At 35.6% G+C, this 20906-nt stretch overlaps 1 protein-coding gene across 2 annotated transcripts; it reads left to right on the top strand.

Moving 5' to 3' along the window:
• The first annotated feature begins 378 nt into the window (after positions 1–378).
• st7l (suppression of tumorigenicity 7 like) lies at positions 379–19546 on the top strand. Of its 2 annotated transcripts, none has more exons than XM_052130246.1 (15): positions 379–484; positions 2822–2904; positions 3910–4069; positions 4151–4205; positions 5173–5288; positions 5409–5487; positions 5641–5729; positions 5809–5909; positions 8174–8288; positions 8560–8632; positions 8763–8865; positions 12169–12319; positions 13092–13184; positions 13559–13698; positions 19348–19546. In XM_052130246.1, the coding sequence occupies exons 1-15, from the start codon at positions 433–435 to the stop codon at positions 19441–19443; spliced, it is 1506 nt and encodes a 501-aa protein (XP_051986206.1). In that variant the 5' UTR covers positions 379–432; the 3' UTR covers positions 19444–19546. The 2 variants fall into 2 exon arrangements, with proteins under 2 accessions (XP_051986206.1, XP_051986205.1); XM_052130245.1 differs by lacking the exon at positions 379–484 and adding an exon at positions 1081–1249.
• Positions 19547–20906: the final 1360 nt, after the last annotated feature.

Below are 20906 nucleotides of genomic sequence, written 5' to 3' on the forward strand. Positions count from 1 at the left end.
ACCATTTATATTTCCAAGATGCTAACCTGATTGCTCTTGCTGAAGTAAATCTGCAACATGCTCAGATCATGCATTTACTGTAGAATATAACAGCCTATATACAGTGTACACTATGCTGTATTCAATACGCTAGTATTTCATTTCAAACATAGAAAGGCGGACTATGCAACGTTTATTGTTGCATAAAACTTTTCACAAAAGGCGTGTCCCAATCTGCACAGTTCTGCACTATTGCACGCCATTTGTAGTATGTTAACACTGAAAATCCTACAAGAAGTGTTCTAAGAGTACGCGGATGATGCACTTGATGAACTGTCATCAGTGTGTGAAATATTGAACTCTTCCTGCACTCAGTGCTCCTGGCTTGCCATATGAAGCGAAGGGGTGGAGTTACCTGGCTGCATTGCTGGTCTGACAAAACAACTGTAAATAATGGAGAATGTAGCAACTAGTGGAACAACTGTGAAGACAGCGCCTTACAAATGTGAGTGGAATGCTTAGCCATTACCCCACACTGTGTGAATATGTACATTGTTTGAGAGACAAGTGCTTACACAAGGAATTTTTTTTTTTAATTAAAAAAAAAAAAATGTTCTGCTGTCCAATACCAAATGCTTCTGTGTATTAAAACAAAACGCTATGTGTTCCATTTGGGACAATACTTTAAACATTCATACACTATGTGGCTGAGTGCATAGTGTATAGTGCGTCATTTGGGACACAACTATACTATTTTAAATAGCATGGTTAAGCTGGTCCTAGCTTGTCCACTAGCTACCATCTACAAAAAAACAGCTTGACCACCTTGAGCTGGTATGAAAGGCTGGTAGCTGGTCTCCCAGTTTGGACCAGCTAGAAACCAGCTACCATGTTCCAAAACACAGCTTACAAGCTTAAACAGGATTTTCCATTAGGGTATAGCAGTAAGAAGTCACGTAGTACGTTAATGCTCAGATTTTGAAACACTGCCACTCTGAGCTATAAATAAACAAGAGCTGCTCCCCCTGCTGGTGTGTACAAGCACAGCACTCTCTCCTCCAGTATCCCACAGTTCTAATGTTTACGGCTACTCGGTTAAAGATGGCGGACCGCAGCGGCAGTAATCCTCAGTCTCCCGGTTTCACCGAGAAATTAAAATCGTGGCTCTGCTGGTCGTGGACGTACATATGTGCACTTTGGTTTGCCATGGTCTTGACGATGATTTATGTGCTGAGGAGTCCCCTGAAGCTGCAGGAGACGGTGAACTCGGGTATGTGTTTATGATCAGCTGTGTGGATGTTTTGAAAGTTGAACACAGGGTTTACTCCTCATCCGTGTGCATAAAGGTTAAAATTAATGAATCACTGTAGTGAAAAGTGTCTAATACGTGTGTTAGGCTAGATATACTCTATGTTGCAGTACCATGGTAGAGTGACGGTAATAGAGGGTAATATCATGGGTTTTTGATGTATACCATGGGACTGAATGAGTATCATAACATATAGCGTGGTATTTACATGGTACTTCTGAGAATGGCATGGTATTGCCATAGTATATGTCCAAAACCATGGTATCACTATGGTATATGTTCTTAGAAAATATGGTAATAACATACCACCATATAAAAACATGGTATTACTGTGGTACATGTCAAAATAAACTTGGTATTATCATGGTATATGCATTAAAAACCCTAACATTTTTTTAAATCCTTGTAATAACATCGTACCTTTTGAGTATGGTTACGTTGTTGTCTGTCATCTGTTTTTAAAGTATTAAATAGGCTAAATGCACGACAGAGATCAAAGTGTTTTGATTAAGCTATTATTATCTGATTAAGTGATTATGATTGCCCTCTGGCACAGTGAAATCTGTATAATAAAATATTTGATTCATGAATATTTGCCTGATCCAAAGTAACTCGCTTAAATTTGATCATGAGACACTGACACTTATTTTGTTTATTGATAGGATGTGTTATAAATGGAAATATTCATATTATATAGGTTAAATTGTCTTATGTGTATGTTTGGAGTGTACAGAGGTCGACCGAATGTGGATTTTATAGAAAAGACAGATAACCGATGATTCGGGCGATTGATTTGAAATAGATTTATAGAATGTTAAAAAAATGTCTTATTCTTTTGTTACTATGACGGCTCAGACTTAAAGGCTTTCAAGATTCCAAAATTATCAAAATAATAAATATAGCAAAATATGCATTGAAATAAATATAAATAAGTATTGTCAATGATGACAGATAAAGGTTCAGTAAATCCCCACAATGTCAGTGATTTGGTTTTATTTCACAGTCCACGGTAATACTTTAGAACAAAGCCATTCTAACTGTAGAATCCTCCAGCGCTAGCCATGGAGGATTGCGTAGGAATAAAAAAACTATCGGTATAGATAACCGATAGTTCCAAAAAGATAAAACGGTCTACCTCTACTGTGTACGGTATATACATTATGTTAAATGCATTGATTGCTTGAGGAATTACAATCTGATATGTCAAAATGGACATAATTATAAAATAAACATGTTTTAGATATAATTAGTATTTTTCAGGCACTAAATGTTTTTTTTTTTGTGAAGTACACACTGAAATGCACTTTTCAGAGTTTGTTAATTTAAGCTATAATCACAAAAAAAAATTTTGTAAGTGTTGTTTTGGTCAATTCATTATAGAATTCAAATCTTTAAAAAATTATCCATAAAAAAACTGTGTTTTGTGATATTGTTTGCAAAGTGTTGTAACTTATTGTTTGTAACTTATTAAAAAAGTTTTTTTATGTGAAAAAAATGATTATGTTTTTTAAATATCTTGTTATTCCTTCACAGCATCTGTGTTTTTAAACACTCTTACTCCTAAATTCTACGTTGCACTGACTGGAACCTCCTCGCTCATCTCTGGCCTTATTTTGGTAAGTTTATATTTTTTTTTTTTGGTGTCTTGAATTAGTTGCATTATAACTTGGGACATGGGGTTCAGTCAGATTCCAGGTGATTTAATTAAGTTAGGGTTAAAGGGATAGTTCACCCAAAAATGAAAATTCTCTCATAATTGACACCCTCATGCCATCCCAGATTTGTGGGACTTTCTTCTTCAGAACACAATGAAGATTTTCTCTTTTTTTTTTTATTATTTAAATTTTTTTTTTTTTTTTTTTTTTAATATCTCAGCTCTGTTGGTCCATACAATGCAAGTGAATGATGACCAAACTTTGAAGATCCAAAAAGCACAAAGGCATCTTAAAATAATCCATACGTTTAATCCAATCTGATTTTGGGTGAGAGCAGACCAAAATGTAACTCCTTTTTCACAGTACATCTTGCCATTGCAGTCTCTAGGCACAATCATGATTTCAAGCTCGAATACACTTCCTAGTGCTTGATGCATGCACAGAGCACTAGGAAGTGTAATCAAGCTAGAAATCGTGATCACCAAAAAGATTACTGATGTCAAGATTAATGACGAAAATGGAGTTAATTTTTGATCTATTCTTACCCAAAATCAGTTGGTTCACTTCAGAAAACAAAAATGCAACCATTGGAGTCCTAAGGATTACTTTTATGCTGTCTTTATGTGCATTTTGGAGGTTCAAAGTTCTGGCAACCATTCACTTGCATTGTATGGACCTACAGAGCTGAAATATACTTCTAAAAATCTTCGTTTGATTTCAGCAGAAGAAAGTAAGTCATGCATATCTTAGATGGCATGAGGGTAAGTAAATGATAGGAGAATCTTCATGTTTGGGTGAACTTTTCCATTCAAATCTTTATAAATATACGCTCTTTATATCTGTCTATACATTTTAATTTTAATGATAAAGCCAGAGCAAAATTTTGTTTGTGACAATAATGTAATGTATAATTTATCTCTTTCATTCTTCCTTACTCTTGGTCCTTTTTCTCCTATCTCGTCACAGATATTTGAGTGGTGGTACTTCCGAAAATATGGCACTTCATTCATTGAGCAGGTGTCTGTCAGTCACTTGCGTCCTCTTCTGGGAGGAGTGGAGAACAGCAGCTCAACAGGCCTGTTCTCTTCAGTAAATGGGGATACAGAGCCAAGAACCAACGTTGCAGGTTTTTGTGGAACCTACTGTTTGTAAATATCTTTCCATACATTATTAATTAAATGTAACATGGAACTGTTTTATCTTTCAGAATGTAAAGTGTGGAGGAACCCACTTAACTTATTCAGAGGGGCGGAGTACAGCAGGTATGTTGCAACCGACCTTGCTTTATTTTGTTACATTATGAGCATTAAATATATATTTGAGTAAAATAAATGTTTTCGTGTAAGTATAAAGGGATTTAAAATCTTTTGTGAATTATGGAAAATTGGCCATGAGTCAATGGTTCAGCAGTTAGCATACATGCTCTAAAACACTGAGTTGTGGTGCTCGAGCAGGCGACCCAGGTTTGAATCCGACTGAAGTCCCATTTCCCCTCTCTCTCCCTGTCATTTCTTGTCCTCTCTTTACTTTCCTCTTAAAGGTAGAGTTCACCAAAAAAATCTAAATTCTCATCATTTTCTCTTTATTTCTTTCTTCTGCTGAACACAAACAAAGATTTTTGGAAGAATATCTCAGCTCTGTAGGTCCATACAATGCAGATCAACAGGTACCAAAACTTTGAAGATCCAAAAAGCACAAAGGCAGCATAAGGCTTCAGTGGTTAAATCCATATCTTCTGAATCGATATGATGGGTGTGTGCGAGAAACAAATCAATTTTTAAGTCTTTTTTTACAATAAATCCACTTTTAAACAGCATTCAAGAGAGTACTTCTGTTTTTTGGCGATTCACTTGCACTTGTTAATGCACATTGGAGGGCTGTTTGAAAGCAGATTTATAGTAAAAAAAAGGACTTAAATATTGATATGATTCTCACCCAATATATGGATTTAACCACTGGAGATGTATGGATTACTTATATGCTGCCTTTATGTGCTTTTTGGAACTTCAAAGTTTGACCATGTTGACCTGCATTGTAAAGACCTGCAGGGCTGAAATATTCTGCCAAAAACCTCTGTTTGTGTTCAGCAGAAGAAAGAAAAGTCATACACATATGGGATGGCAAAATGATGAGAGAATTGTTTTCATTTTTGGGCGAGCTACACCTTTAAGGACAAAGGCAAAAGTAAAAAACATAATCTATATACATTCATTGTCTTTCCTTGCTCAGATACACTTGGGTGACGGGTAAAGAGCCCCTCACATACTACGACATGAATCTGTCTGCACAAGATTACCAGACCTTCTTCTTGGGAGACACTCAGCAACTTAAACCAGAGGATGCTGGTTAAACTCATTACCTTCCACCTAATAATAAAGTTTTATTTTATTACAGATTTGTTAAGCTCATGATAAGTTTGACCACTAATTCACCTGTTTTGTCTCTCGAACTTGTTTGTTCCACAGTAATGCAGAAGGGCTGGAGGGAGAGGAATCCACAAGCACGTATTCGTGCAGCTTACCAGGCCATTGAGCTGAACCGAGAGTGAGTTTCAGGCAGTCTTTTTAATTCAATTCAATATAACATAGCAATCATTCATGTTGTACTGTATGTGTCAGTCTTAAGTTACTCAAACATCTGCTTTTGGAGTCTAGCTTTTCTAACTCTCTATTTTGTGTATCATTTTGTTCTTTGTAGATGTGCTGCAGCGTATGTGCTCCTCGCTGAAGAAGAAGCCACGACCATCACAGAAGCCGAACGGCTATTCAAACAAGCACTTAAAAGTGGTATGAAACACTTTGACAGTCTCACATACTCCACTAAAATCACACTGTTGCTACATGCTTATTATTATTGCTTTTACAGCTGGTAAAGACACAAATCTTGTAGTGTACATCAAGCGCAGACTGGCCATGTGTGCTAGAAAACTGGGACGCATCAAAGAAGCTGCGAAGATGATGAGAGATGTGAGTTTTTACTATTTACCACTGGAGTTCCCGGGTTATGAATTTCACATATTGGGCAATGTTAGGTTGGTGCGAATAGCATTTGTATGTTTTGCCATATGTTAACTTGTTTTGTGCATAATTGAAAGAAGAGCTTGCGGTAGGAAGAAATCTCTTAAAAATTGTTTATTTATTTAGAGGCCCCAACAGAGTAAAAAACCATGCAAAGTGCAAAAAGTTTTCGGGATTACCCCTTCATCAGTGCTGAAGACCTGTAAACAACACACCTGCAATCATTTATAGTATTAGCTTTTTCCGTAAGTACTCTACTACTATGCATCATAATCAGAACATTTGAAAAACATGTAATTATACATTTAAATGTAGTCTTGCTTTTAAACATCAAAGTATTCCTTGTGTAGATATACAGCATAGTAAAGCTTTAAAAACACATTCAAAAAAAGATATCCACACACCAAGGTCCTCATCCAAGTCAAAATACTTACATAGAAATACATACAAAATATATATACATACATAGAACATACATAAAACTTGTATTGTGGAGACATATTCATGTTCTTAAACTCCCTCCATTCCATAACAATAAAAATCTTAGAACTCAGGAAACACAAATCCAAGCCTATTGTCACTCTAAATTCATAGAATATTCTCAGTTTCTTATATTTAAAAGTTTTGGTGAACCTAATTAGCGTCACCAAATGGAATTGCAAAAATAAACGTTGTTTTCAACAGATTTTCGAATACACCCTCTGTTTCTCACTGGTTGAAATACGAGATAGTCCAACCCCAAACTCATGCCATTGGTTGAACCAAGCTGGCTGGGCTGCTCAAACAAAAACAGTTATGGGGAAATCAACCTACTAAAGGCTTACTTATAATTATATCTCCATATTAAGATGATAAAATACAGATTAAATTAAATGTCCATGCCTTAATAACAGAATAAGACATCTTAACTGTTACCAGTAATAACATTTGAGTAGTAGAAATATTAATGGTATAAATGCATTGATACTGATTCCTTGTCATTTTTGGTTAATCAAGAAGTCATCTTCATTATGTTCTTTAATCATTAGAGGGATTCATTTTTTATATTGCTATTTTAATTAAATTTTTTATTTTTTTTAAGAAATGTATTAATGAACACATGTGAATTCTGTATTTGAGGCTACATCCAAATTAATTTGGATACATTATTTTTTTTAACTCTATCCATCCACACTGCCACTTTCGGAAAGTTTCTTGTCCACACTGTAGCGTATGAAAACTCTTAAATCCCCTTACTGCACATGCGCAAAATTGCCATTCCATGTACAGACTGAAATGCAGTTGTCCTCGTGTTCTGTAGCCAGACAGCAATTCCGAGTAAAGTTCCTGTCTCCTTTAAAGTTATGCAATGTGAAGGTTGTTCAAAGTAACATTTATCTTTGACAATGCTATTAAAGTGAATATCAGGCACAACAATGACGCTACAACATGATTGTTGATTGTTTTGGTTTGAATGGAACACATTACTGTGTCACATGACAACAAATATGTAATCGTTTTCAGATATCTCTGTTATCCATTTCCACACTACAACGTGAAGATGGCATTGTCAAATTTATCAGCATGGATGAGTGTTTTCAAAAAGCTCAGTTTTCGCTGGACAAAAACTGTCTCCTTGTGGACGTATAGCCAAAACATTGAGAAAAAGATGCGTTTTCAAATGAAAACGTATGAATGTGGCTGTGGCCTGATACTAGAGGGTGTTTTCACTAAATGTTTTCAGTCATTTTTCTTATTTGTTTTATTAAAGGTGCACTCAAGTAATTTTTGAGAATGTCATCTTTGACTTACACTGACACCTAGGGGCTTGGATGTAGCAAAATTTAAACACAGTAGTTTTTAATTACCCATGCCATTGTAGAAATTCACAGTCAGCCATGATTAACTTAATCCATGAGTGAAAGTGTCCAATAATAGGGTAGTCACTGAATATAGTCATGTGATTCTAAAATGACAGCCCCAATGAGGGGACCCTCTCCAAGTATAATAAAACAGCATTTATAAGGTTACTGATATGGCTGGAGTCTTCATCTCATGGTATAATGAGATGTCATGTTTCAAATGACATTTAATTAAAGGCAAACTTTAATTAAACTTTTTTAAATTATGAAAAATATTACGGAGGGCACCTTTAAGTTACATCTAGTTTTTTAATTTGTCTATGCTTGTTTGTGTAATATCTCTTTATTTTTTTTATTTGTTTTCCTGCACAGTTAATGAAAGAATTCCCCTTACTGGGAATGTTAAATATTCATGAGAATCTTCTAGAAGCATTATTAGAGCTGCAGGCCTATGCTGATGTACAAGCAGTCCTCGCAAAATATGACGGTGAGCTCATTCTACTGTCATGTTTCTATGATTTCTTATTTTCGTATATATATTATTATACATTTCTTATTATAATATTAATATTTAATTAAAGGTACAATCCCTATGCTCCTAATGTTAAAGCACAAGAACGTTATATTGATACTAAATTTGGTGTTAAATAAAAGGGCAAAAACTAGTGAATTATGCTCATTTGGTGCTCTCAGTACTCTTCAGTTCATTGAAGTATACAGAATATATCCTAATGAGTTGTAATGTTTTCTTTCCCCAGATATAAGCTTACCAAAATCAGCCACTATATGCTACACATCTGCCTTACTGAAAGCAAGAGCAGTATCAGATAAGTAAGTCTTCAACCTGCTGTATATTATGAATCAACGTCAAAAACTGGCTTTAACATTCTGTCTGTCTAATATGGAAAAGCATCGACTGATAGTTTGCGGAATGATGTTTTAAATGTGAATCATGTCTCAGGTTTTCACCTGAGGCCGCCTCTAGAAGAGGTCTCAGCACAGCAGAGATGAACGCAGTGGAGGCCATACACAGAGCTGTGGAGTTCAACCCACATGTACCAAAGGTTTGCAAAACTTTCACACAGGGTCTGAAATTAACTTTTTGTTGGTGAATTGAGAACATTACCCTCATACGCTTGAACAAATTTAAGGAATTGTTTAGCAGTATTTCCTTGCATATTTGCAACCGCAGCATCATCGTTGGAAAGATGCCACCTGTCGCAAACATCCAAACTCATCAATATTTTGTTCCTCATATTTTTTATTTAATGGCTCAATTCAAATAATGTGTCGCCACGTGGAATTTTGGAATTATGATTTAAAAAAGGAAAAAAAATTATCAAAGGAATATTTTGGGTTCAAATCATGTTAAGCTCAGTCAACAGAATTTGGGGCACAATGATTACCACAAAAAAATTTTGACTTGTCCCTCCTTTTCTTTAAAAAAGCAAAAATTTAGGTTACAGTGAGGCTCTTGCAATGGAAGTGAATGGGATACATTTTTGGAGGGTTTAAAGGCAGAAATGTGAAGCTTATAATTTTATAAAAGCACTTGTATTAATTCTTCTGTTAAAATCATGTGTTATTTGGGCCTTTTTACAGTGATTGGCAGCATTAACTTCCAATGTAAGTGGCCTTACAATAATTGTAGCTTTTTTTTTTTTTTTTTTTTAAGAAAATGTCAACAATTTGTTTCGGTTATGCCACAAATGCTGTCGATTTGAGCTTAACTTGTATTGAACCCAGAATATAAATCTTAAAGTTACTAGCCAAGTGGCTAGTGATTCCATTTATTTACTTGACATGATTTTTACTCTCATTTAACTGTTGATGAGTGTTAATTTTGGACCCTGTACATACACTCAATCACTGGTGTAGACATAGGGAACATGGTCATTTTGTGACCAGGAGGTGATGCTGTTGTATTATATACAATGAATCAATAGTCCTCTGGACAAAACACAGAAACTGAACTATTCCAGCCTCACTGCAGGGTTGTTTTTTTATAGTAAAAATACAGTTGTTTTTTTTTTACTTATTTTTTTTTGTGACCCAAGATACCAAAAGTAGATTTTCTTTAAGGTAAAGTGTGTCATTTCTTCATCACCAACATCAACAGACAGAATTGGAAAAATGATGACCGCTTTCAAACAAGTTTCTCAAACTCTCCCAACCTATGAAGGGCTTTCTTATTGTGATAGTATTTTAACAAGAAATTGACTTCAACTGTAAGCAGTGGTTAGGGTGAAAGTTACATATGCTTTGGTATCATTTTTGTTTTACTTATGTTCTTTAAAGATGCTTTATCCCTCATCATCTATTTCTTTCTTTGTACCTTGCTCCAGCTAGCCAAGTTCCAAAACACTAGATCAGACTTCAAAGTACACACACTCACGTGACCTCTTCACACCCAAACACACTGTCTCAGACCAAAGAGTATTTACACACATCCAGGCTCCCCAGACATGCTGTATCGGACTACAAAGGGCACCTGTTTGAGATGTGCAGCAAATATAAACACACACACCTGGTTTTTCTAATTCCAAAGCTCTTGTCTGCCCCTACGGCAAAACAAAAAACATCAAACTCTGTCAGTACAGAACAAAAAGGGTGTTGGATGTCAGTAGTATTACTATTACATTTCTGTGATAACTTCAAACAGACACCTTCTAGTCTGTCCTGGGGTTATACATCTAACTGTATAGATTGTTTTACCTTCAGTAAAAGGCCTTAAAGAAACCTTAGGCACTGGTAGCCATCCATAACACCCTAGCATTATGTCAGCCAGATTTGCATGGGCAAATACTACTCTCATTCCAAAAATTAAAAAAATCTATTTATAAATTTGCGATTTCACAAAACTCTTTAACACTGCATAGATTATGCGTTGACCCTCTTGATCTGTGTGCGTGCTCTGAGAGGGCTCGTGGAATTTTCAAATTTGAATTTTGTCATTTATGCACAGTCATTTATGGCTAAAGTGAACGTAAACAGTGGGACAAAAAAAAAAGTGTTAAATGATAAATAAGTGTAAATTAGTGTTTCTCACAAAACCTGTCAAGAAAATGTCCTTCTCGTATTTAATTCCAAATAAATGTGTGTGTGTGTGTGTGTGTGTATGTATATATATATATATGTATATATATATATATAATTATTCATGTTGCAGTAATGAGAATATCATAATGATCATCTTTTTACAAATATTATAATGGCCAATGTAATGTATTTTATAGTCCTACAGTAATTTAGACCAGTTTTAACTACTTTCATGTTACATTTTCATGTGTTTTTTTTTTTTTTTTTTTTTTTTCTTTTTCATTTCTGAATGTTTACTTGAATATTGAAACCTAAAGCACTGTTTACCATTTGTTTTGTTTTTATTTGTTCTTTTGCTTGTCATTTTTTCTTAAGTAATTACCAGAGAACGTGAAACGATGTTTGCTCAAATTAGTTAGTATTTTGTTGTGGTATTGAAATTGTTATTGAGAATCGTCAAATTGCATAACTATAGTATACCTATATTAATTGGATTTAACACTAATAAGAATCCAAATCTGTATCGATATCCAGCCCCAGTGGTGCGTTGTGTTGTCAGTGGATCCCTATACCTCGCATGTCTTCAAGACCACCATAGTGTGACATCATCATTCAAGGTCCTTACGGTCAAGCGAAAGGGCAATGATACGAGACAGACTGAGACAGGCTTATGGGAGTTCAACAAGGGCTTAGAAAAAACTCCAGATAAAAGAGACCATCACTGTCACTTGATCCCCCCATAAAAGAGGTGACTGTGTTTGTGTGCGGGCATGTTGCATAGGACAGCTGCCTATCTAATGTCAGCCGTAATCATAAAGCTAAATGACCCGTGTATGGACAAGATATGTTTGTGTACATTCTGACATATCCACTGCAGTACAAAGACATAGTACAGATACAAAAATAAGTGTTTTGGTTATTTGATCATAATTCAGAAGGTGTGCTTGACGTATTGTATAGGGAATCATTAGATTAGGCACTGGGTGTTTGGGAAGGTTATCAACTGGATAATCCTATTAATCCTAATGTATTGCTCTCTACAACATTCACCCCATGAGCCCCTGTGCAAGGGGGACTGACTCCTCTGACACACATGCAGACACTTGTAGCCTTTATGAGACAGACAGAGGCAATTTACAGATGTGATAGGTGTGGGTAAATCTCACGAAAACATGCTTAGGTCATTTATTTCATCAAATAATTCAATTGGAATTTGAGAGATTCACTGCTATATGTACATTTTATAATTAACTGGAAGAAATTTACTATAAATGAGAATGTGCTTAGAAATGTAAATAAAGTAATATTATTTTTGTGTGTATTCACAGTATTTATTAGAGATGAAAAGTCTGATTTTGCCACCGGAGCATATTTTGAAACGAGGAGACAGTGAGGCAGTTGCCTACGCATTCTTTCACCTGCAACATTGGAAACGGGCAGAGGGGGCGCTAAACCTGCTACACTGCACCTGGGAAGGCAGTACGTACACACATCTTTCACTGGCATACTCATGTTGTTTCTCACACACACGCACATACAGTTATAAACAAAAGATTCTATTGTGCACAGATACAGCGTCATACTGCAAAGAGATTAACTGATTTTATGTGAAATTTGTAATATCTGCACATGATTCCCTTTCAAAAAATATATTGCCTTGGGGCCTGGGTTGCTCAAAGTTATGAATAAGACATTGACTAGCACCCCTGGAGTCATGAGTTCAAATCCAGGGCATGCTGGGAGACTACAGCCAAGTCCCCTAAGCAACCAAATTGGCCCAGTTGCTAGGGAGGATAGATTCACATGGGGTAATCTCCTCATGGTTGCTAGAATATGGTTCTCGCTCTCGGTGGGACACGTGGTGAGTTGTGCGTGGATGCCACTGAGAATAGCGTGAAGCCTCCACATGCGCTATGTCTCCGCATTAACGTGCTCAACAAGCCATGTGATAAGATGCGTGGATTGACGGTCTCAGACACTGAGGCAACTGAGATCCCTCCTCCGCCACCCAGATTGGGGCGAGACACTACGCCACCACAAGGACCTCGAACGCATTGGGAAATGGGCATTCCAAATTGGGGAGAAAATCCCCCCCAAAAAATAAAAAATGGTAATGCCATTGGTATTGTATTACTATATCCATATATGGTACCATGGCCAAAAAATAGGGTAGTACCATTGTAAGTGATGTTTCTTGTAAATGTATTTTAGTATTATTCTGTAATATCAGTGCACTTTTCGTCTCTTGTAGCTTTCCGAATCATTCCATACCCCCTGGAAAAGGGTCATCTTTTCTATCCTTATCCAGGATGCACAGAGACCGCAGACAGAGAACTCCTGCCTTGTGAGTATGCATTCTAATATGTACTAATTATGTACTGTTATCTTCATAATACTTTGGGTTAGGAATTTGAACAAACCACGAAGTATTGAACTTTGGTGTGTTGCTTGTCCCGCACCATCTGTGCTGCTATGGAGATATATCTAGAGACCATAATATCATGAAGGCTTGGGGTGGGCTTTTGTAAAAATCCAGTCTATTCTCTTCTACTGATTCTCAATAAAATAAAGTTTTAGGTCTATAAATGTAGTGTTTTACATGACCGTATTATGAATTGTGACATGTATTGTTTTCATAATGCTACATTCTTGCCTATACTATGTGTTAGTTATACTAATTTCTCGGTCTCTGTTTCTTTTCATTTCTCATTCTTCCAGCGTTCCACGAGGTCTCCGTGTACCCAAAGAAGGAGCTTCCATTCTTCATCCTCTTCACAGCAGGCTTGTGCTCATTTTGTGCCATGCTGGCCATGCTCACACACCAGTTTCCAGAACTCATGGGGGTCTTCGTCAAAGCTGTGAGTAGATGAATACCTCTTTGTTTTCCTCTTGTCGTAATATATAATTTGTTTAGAAGGAAAAAATGCACATCAATGAACTACCAAGATAAACATTTTTCAATGTGTTGCAATTTTAGAATAAAGACTCCTTAAGAGACTAACAGCTTAGGATGATGTTCTGTTAAAAAGCCATGAGAGGCCCTATTACAGTGGTTTTTACCATGATTAAGGAATGTTCTTATGCATGACACAAAACATAGTGAATTGTTTATTTTTTTAAAATAAACAGTTCATTTATTATATAAATAAAAATCACAATGCTCAATTCTTCTTCCAAGCAACATAGTTCATGGAGATGATATTGTAGACATATGGGGTAAAATTACTAAACCATTTCGGCACTTTTGCACATGGCATTTCAGCAAAACCTGCTTCTTGTTCACTAACAACCTGCATTTACAATACTTTAAGCAGGCTCAATCAGTGCTGAAAATGTGCTGAGTCTTGGTAATTTTAATTAAGTTATTGTCATTCCTTTCCACGCAAACACACATTTTGCTGGTCATTTACAAAACTCATTGCTATTTGCTCAGTGAAGTAGCGTAGCACTATTACCGCCCGAGGAAAACAGGTGGTAGAAAGAATTTTATTTAAAAAAATGTTAGTGTACATACATATTCTATCGATCATGGCAGCATTAATTCGCCAAATAATGATAAAATGATTGTGAAGAGTGTTATCACCTTTGCCTGATCTGCAGAATTTCTTTAGTGAATACAAAAGGGAATTTTTTTTTTAAGAATGTCCTAGCTGCTGTTTTCCATGCAGCACAAGCATACTCATACAAAGTAAAACAAAAAAGCTGAGGAAACGGCACCATACAATGTCCATACAAGTAATCCATATGACTCCATGTCTTCTTAAGCCAAACAATAGCCTTGTGTTTATGTTTTCATACTTTATTCTAAAATCTTCCCTTCTGTTGTGGCTCTCATGTCTCATTCACATTTTCAAACTAAATGCCAAATGCTATTGTGCCAATATTATGTGGGAGTAGAATGATGTGTGTGTGTGTGAGTAAATGATGACAGAATTGCCATTTTAGGTCAACTGTTCCTATTAATATGCAATATAATTGAGGTAACTTTTTTTTATTATTAGGCCTCTATTTATGATAGCCTATCATAGACTGTATGAAATTATGATGTGTTACAGTCTCTCTGTCGAAACATTTGTTTTGGGAGAGTGTACGCAAATCTGGATCATTAACTGCCCAAACGTGAGCCTGCTTAATGTACAGGCCTGAGGATTAAGTGAGCTGGTGAGGTTGGGAGAACGGAGAGGAGAAATAAATGAACCAAGCTGAAGAGCAGAACTCATCTGTCAGGCCTTTAAATGTTGTTCATATTAGTTCTGTGTACAACTCTACTTATTCAACAACCTTTCTCACCTCCAGTGGTTGGGATGTGCATGCCACAGCTCTTATCACATTTACATTTACATTTATGCATTTGGCAGATGCTTTTATCCAAAGCGACTTACAGTGCCCTTATTACAGGGACAATCCCCCCGGAGCACCTGGAGTTAAGTGTCTTGCTCAAGGACACAATGGTGGTGGCCGTGGGGATCGAACCAGCGACCTTCTGCTTACCAGTTCAGTGCTTTAGCGCACTACGCCACCACCACTCTTATCATTTGTTTACATTTATTTGGGTGAATTAATATTGAGTGACATGTTTTTTCATATGATACCACAGATGTGCCTTGCCTCCAACAAGGGTTAATATAGCTTTAGAGTGACTATTTGAACTAGGTGTAAATGGCACCTGCCACAAATCATGGCTATTTTTGCTTTAATAGTCTGGTGGAAGTACAGATACATTTAAGACAACCCCCCGTGTCACTGCATTGGTGTGGAGTGTAAAGACTTGTCCTTTTCTCATGTGGATGACAGTGGTTCGATTTTGCCTTTTTTCCCATACTGTTCCCATACCTGTCTTTTAATATTTCCTTTAATAATAAAAATAATAATAAATATGAAGCTTAATTTCCTTGCAATGATTTGGTCACAGTGAAGTTCAGGGAGTTGAGAGAGGTTTGATCTGGGCAAAATGAACCATGGATTTACTATAGTAATATTGTAGTAACCATGTTTTTTGATGAAAGCCATAGTTTTAATGCAATTAACCATGGTGTTACTACAGTACTATGGTGTTAATATAGTAACCATGTTTAATTTTGTGGTTACTATGATTTTACTACAAAATACAATGGTGATACTATGGTTACTGTAGTAAAACCATAGTTAATTTTTGTAAGGTATGGTTAGAGGTAGGGGTTGGTGTAGGGTTTCTGTGGGACTCCAAATAAACACAAACTTTCTGCAGTGAGGCCCCTGTGCTGTATGTTAGTATTTATTCAGGGGTGAAAATAGCATCTAACACTATATGCACTTAGTGCAAAGAAAATGCTTTTGCTTGCTATTTACTATTAGTTTCAATTGCATCTGCATTATGATTTTGAATTTTGACTTAAGTTTTTATTTCTCTTTTATTTCAAATGATTAAAACTGAAAAGACAATGATATAGTTTATTAAACATTACATTTCCCTGGGACGTTTAGTGTTATCGCTATTTAGGAGCATTTTCATGAATAAAACAGGAGTTGTAAAGGTTCCAAATGTTATATATACTGTGTATCAAATTATCAAAAAAATTAAAAAGATTTTTTTTTTGCTAATTTTAATATTTATTTTGGTTTCTGTCAGGTTTTATTAATTTTTTAGCAGAAAACTCTAGTGTACTCCTGCAATCTGTCGTCACTGTTTTTGTACTGAGGCTAATCTTATGTTACTTTATATGAATAATCGTATCTTTTGGTTTGTGTCAAAGTTTAGATAAAACAAATCTAATAAAATGATAAAGTTCCTTTCATTTATAAAACATTTAAATCACTGGATTATCCAAAAATAGCTATTACTACATAGTTATGTAATATATAAAAACATTTGGTTGAATTTGCAGCAATAACATCTAAATTGTAATATACTGTTACAGTGATATAAAATAACATGATATAAGATTTTGTTCATACCCAACTCTACTTCCCATTATACTCCTTTCCTCGCTCGCATGTGAATGCATGCTTTATTCCTCTTCAAACATCTTGTTCTCCTTGGAGAATAGTGTCCTAATTTGTAAGGCAATAAACTTATCAGTGTGAGGACATGCAGCCTAATTGGCCGTTATCTTTTTATCAGCCTCATTTGTCATGTTACAACATGTATTTACATTAGCACTATCTATTCGCTGGATCTGTGTTAAAATGGATGATTCCTCTCCAGTCTCTAGTCCACTCGCTGCCCAGTTTCCCTCCCTCTCCAGTGCTTGGCCTCAGCCTTCCTTTCCCATATTCCGTTATAAACATCTGTTAATGCGTGAAATGTATCGCTTTATAAACACGAGGAGCTTGTTTGTGGTGGATTGAACAATGGGGGTTTAAATGTTTTTTAAAGGCACAGTTTCATGGCAGTTTAGAAGTCGGTTGCCAACTAGAATATTCTTTACTTGTTTGTATCTGTTAGGACCTTCATGTTGTATCTCAAAGGGGACAAACTCATCTCTACTAAGGGACTCAAACTATCATACTTAAAGGGATAGTTCACCAAAAATAATAATTCTCTCATAATTTACTCACCCTCGTGTCCTCTCATATGTATATGACTTTCTTCAGCAGAACACATTTGAAGAAAAATTGAAAAATATCTCTGCTCAACTGGTCCTTATAATGGAAGTGGATGGTAAAAGACAATCAGCATTAACATCATCCATAGTCTGCTGCAACGAACGGAACATTGCCATGCCATCGCTGGATAGACTGTGTGACCTCAGCCCTCTCCTGAACATTTATACTGCTGCTTACGGGACGCGATGATTTATATTTAAGAAGTGCGTAAATATGGATCTTTTTTGCACCAAAAGCGATCGTATTGCTTTATAATACATTTATTTAACCAGTGGAGTCTTATGGATGATGTTGATGCTGATTGTCTGTGCTTTTGGAGCGTCAAAAATCATGTTACCATTCACTTCCATTTGAAGGACCTACTGACCTGATATATTTCTCTGTTTTTCTTCAAATGTGTTCTGCTGAAGAAAGGAAGTTAAACACATCTGGGATGGCATGAGGGTGAGTAAATTATGAGACAATTTTCATTTTTGGGTGAACTCTGCCTTTAAGTCTAACACTTCAAGCACTTTAAAGGCATGTTTCTGTCAGCTATTCCATTATCAATTCTTTGAGTACTTAAGGAATAATTGGTCTATAGCTAGGGTTGCACGATTATGAGAAAAATCATAATTGTTGATTATTTTGATTAATAGAATTTACATTAAAATACTTATTTTGTGTGTATTCCATATTCTTTATGTAGGATTGACGTCAAAAACAAGCTGAGAACTGTGGTCCCGACTTGAGTAGACCTAAATGGAGCGCTGTGACACAACACAAGTGATTAATTGCGGCAGCTGTAATTGTAATTTCGTTTATTTTTTCCGATAAATTGTGCAGCCCTATCTATAGCTATGTATAACTATAAACCTATGTTATCAAAAAATAACATTCTTTTTGTATAATAAATTTTGTTATTTTTTTCTGTTTATTATCTGTTTTCTTTTAATACCTTTTTATTATGGCAAATATCTGTTGTACATTTCTATCTACACATTGTCAAATGAGCATCCAGACACTAATTTTACTGATTTTAAGTCTCTTAAGCCTTAAGTACACATTGTACATTAATAGTTTGCAGTTCATTTCTGGTTGGAGAAGAAGATAACTATTTCTAATTCAGTGAAGAACTGTTCCAACTGATTCATTTAGTGAATAAGTCATTAGACTGAATCAAACTGTAAATGTATAAATTTAAGACAGATTTTGATTGTCTTCTTCAGAAGTTAATTCAAAAGAAATTAAAAACATCAAAATTCAAATCGTTCATGATTATTCCTTATTATAGGGCTTGGAATAAACGTTGTAATAACTGTATTGTCACGGCAAAACTTTACTAGTGGTTGGAAATGAAACCTTTTTGATTGTTCAGCTGTATTTATCCTAATAATTTCCGCTCATTACTGAAAACACTGTTTTATATTTCAACAAAGAAATCAATTTGCTGATATATTATTAATGATATTAGTGATATATCACTATTATTATCACTCATTTACATTGCAATACTTTGTCTTGTAACTTATCTAGCACTGATTGTGCTACAATCAATGGTAAATGATGCATCAAATCATATGGCTTGTTTGAGAAGAGGTGTGCTTTTACTTATTTTAAGCAATCAGACAGATCAGAATGCCTGGCAGATGATAAATAATATGTGCAAAAAAAATCTAAAGTTTTACATTGAAAAGGGGCTATGCATACATCTAGGGATCAGAATAGCAAACAGAGCATTTCATTGGACAAAAATCTATGTAGTGCAACATGAGTCATCAATCATTTTGGTCCATTATCCCAGAAGTTTTTGGAGTACACTAGCATATCAAAACTTCTATTTTTATTTAGTGTGGTCTTGGGAAGTTCTGAATCTGGCTTTGTAAATGGTACATAACAAATCCATCCAAACTGTTTTCTCTTGTCTGTTTCACTTTCTGCAGTTCTTCAGCACTCTCTTTGCACCACTGGGGTTTTTTGCAGACAAGATGGAGAGTTTCATGCCCTCCTGCCTATGGCATCAACTAACAAATGTCTGACAAACACAATTCACAAACATGGACATATGTGCACTCAAAAACTCTACTGTACATGTAATACATGTAATTTGACAGCTGTACTGACAATAAAAATGTTTTGGCTCTGACAAAATTCTGCATATCTCTTTCTACGAAATGTTTTGTACTGGTTGTCATCTGACAATAGACTTTCACACATGAAACCTGCTAAATTGCAGTTAAATTGACATTACCCTTTCCAGTGAATGTATAGGATCTTCTGTTTACACATGCAATGGCTTTCCATTTTTTTAACCATATTGCTACCAAAAGGCCATTTAAATTTAATTTGCCGAAAATGCTTTGCTCCGATTTGAAAGAATTTATTTTGTAGCAGCATCTTCCCAATTTGATGGCATTTCTTTCCACAGCATAGCAAATCACAGTTTTTGACTCTCTCATCACAGACTTGCAACTAAACAGCCTAAAACAGATTTCAACAGATTTTAAAACTGACTTGGAAACTTTTTTACCATGCCTTCATTTATTTTTGGTGTTTTTAAAATGCCTTTTATGTATAGATTTCTGTTTTAGCCAGACTTTCAATATTAAAAGTTATATTGACGGAAAAGGATGTATGTGTGAACACACCTATTGTGTATGAAGACAAAAATTAATTGCTATGCTCAAGTTTTTCCAAATGGATTATAAACACACTGACAACATATCCACCTCACAAGTTCAAAGCCGTGACTGGCTTTAATCCATATTTGGCTTCTGTGGCTCCAGGGCATGTTGCCACGCTGATATAGTGCTGATGCAACCATTGGGAAAAAGGTCTTCTGTACCATGACCATTCACAGGCAGGAAATTATGTGTCTGTTTTCAGCAAAGCTCACGAAGTTCAGCTCAGCTTTGGTAGCAGTCAGTGCATGACAATGGATAAAATATTTGCCAATGATTTTAAATATGTTCTTTGATTGTAATCTTGACCAACTGTTTTGGAGATTTCGGTCTTTCCCCATTGAAGTAGATAAGAGCTGCACTTTCATGACTTGAAATAGCTTCCTGGGAGCCTTTCAAAAATGGCTGCCAATGGACTGACTTGCTAAAAAATACTTTGGTCTTTATTGGAACAGTCAGATTGGTCATTTCTTCTGTTATTTAGGATGCAATGTGTTTGAAACGTCATAAAAAGTGCACAATATTCTTTGGAACCATGTATGAATACCTTTTAATTTCATTCACTATTTCCACATTTAGCAAACTATTTCACGTTCACTATGTAGTGAATAGTGCATGAGTGAACGAGCCTGCGGATTTCATTTGGACAAGGTAAATAAATGCATAAAAATGCCTTTTTGCTTATGATCTGTCTTCTCTTTTCTACTCTAACTGCTACTCTCATCTGTTTGTGAAACTTAATTTCACTATTTTCCAAATAGTAGATTAAGATTAGAAAAGGGCATGCTTGCTTAAATCTTGCTTAAATCTTACACTTTGGT

This window comes from Xyrauchen texanus, chromosome 7 (genome assembly GCF_025860055.1).
Source record: "Xyrauchen texanus isolate HMW12.3.18 chromosome 7, RBS_HiC_50CHRs, whole genome shotgun sequence".
Classification (NCBI taxonomy): domain Eukaryota; kingdom Metazoa; phylum Chordata; class Actinopteri; order Cypriniformes; family Catostomidae; genus Xyrauchen; species Xyrauchen texanus.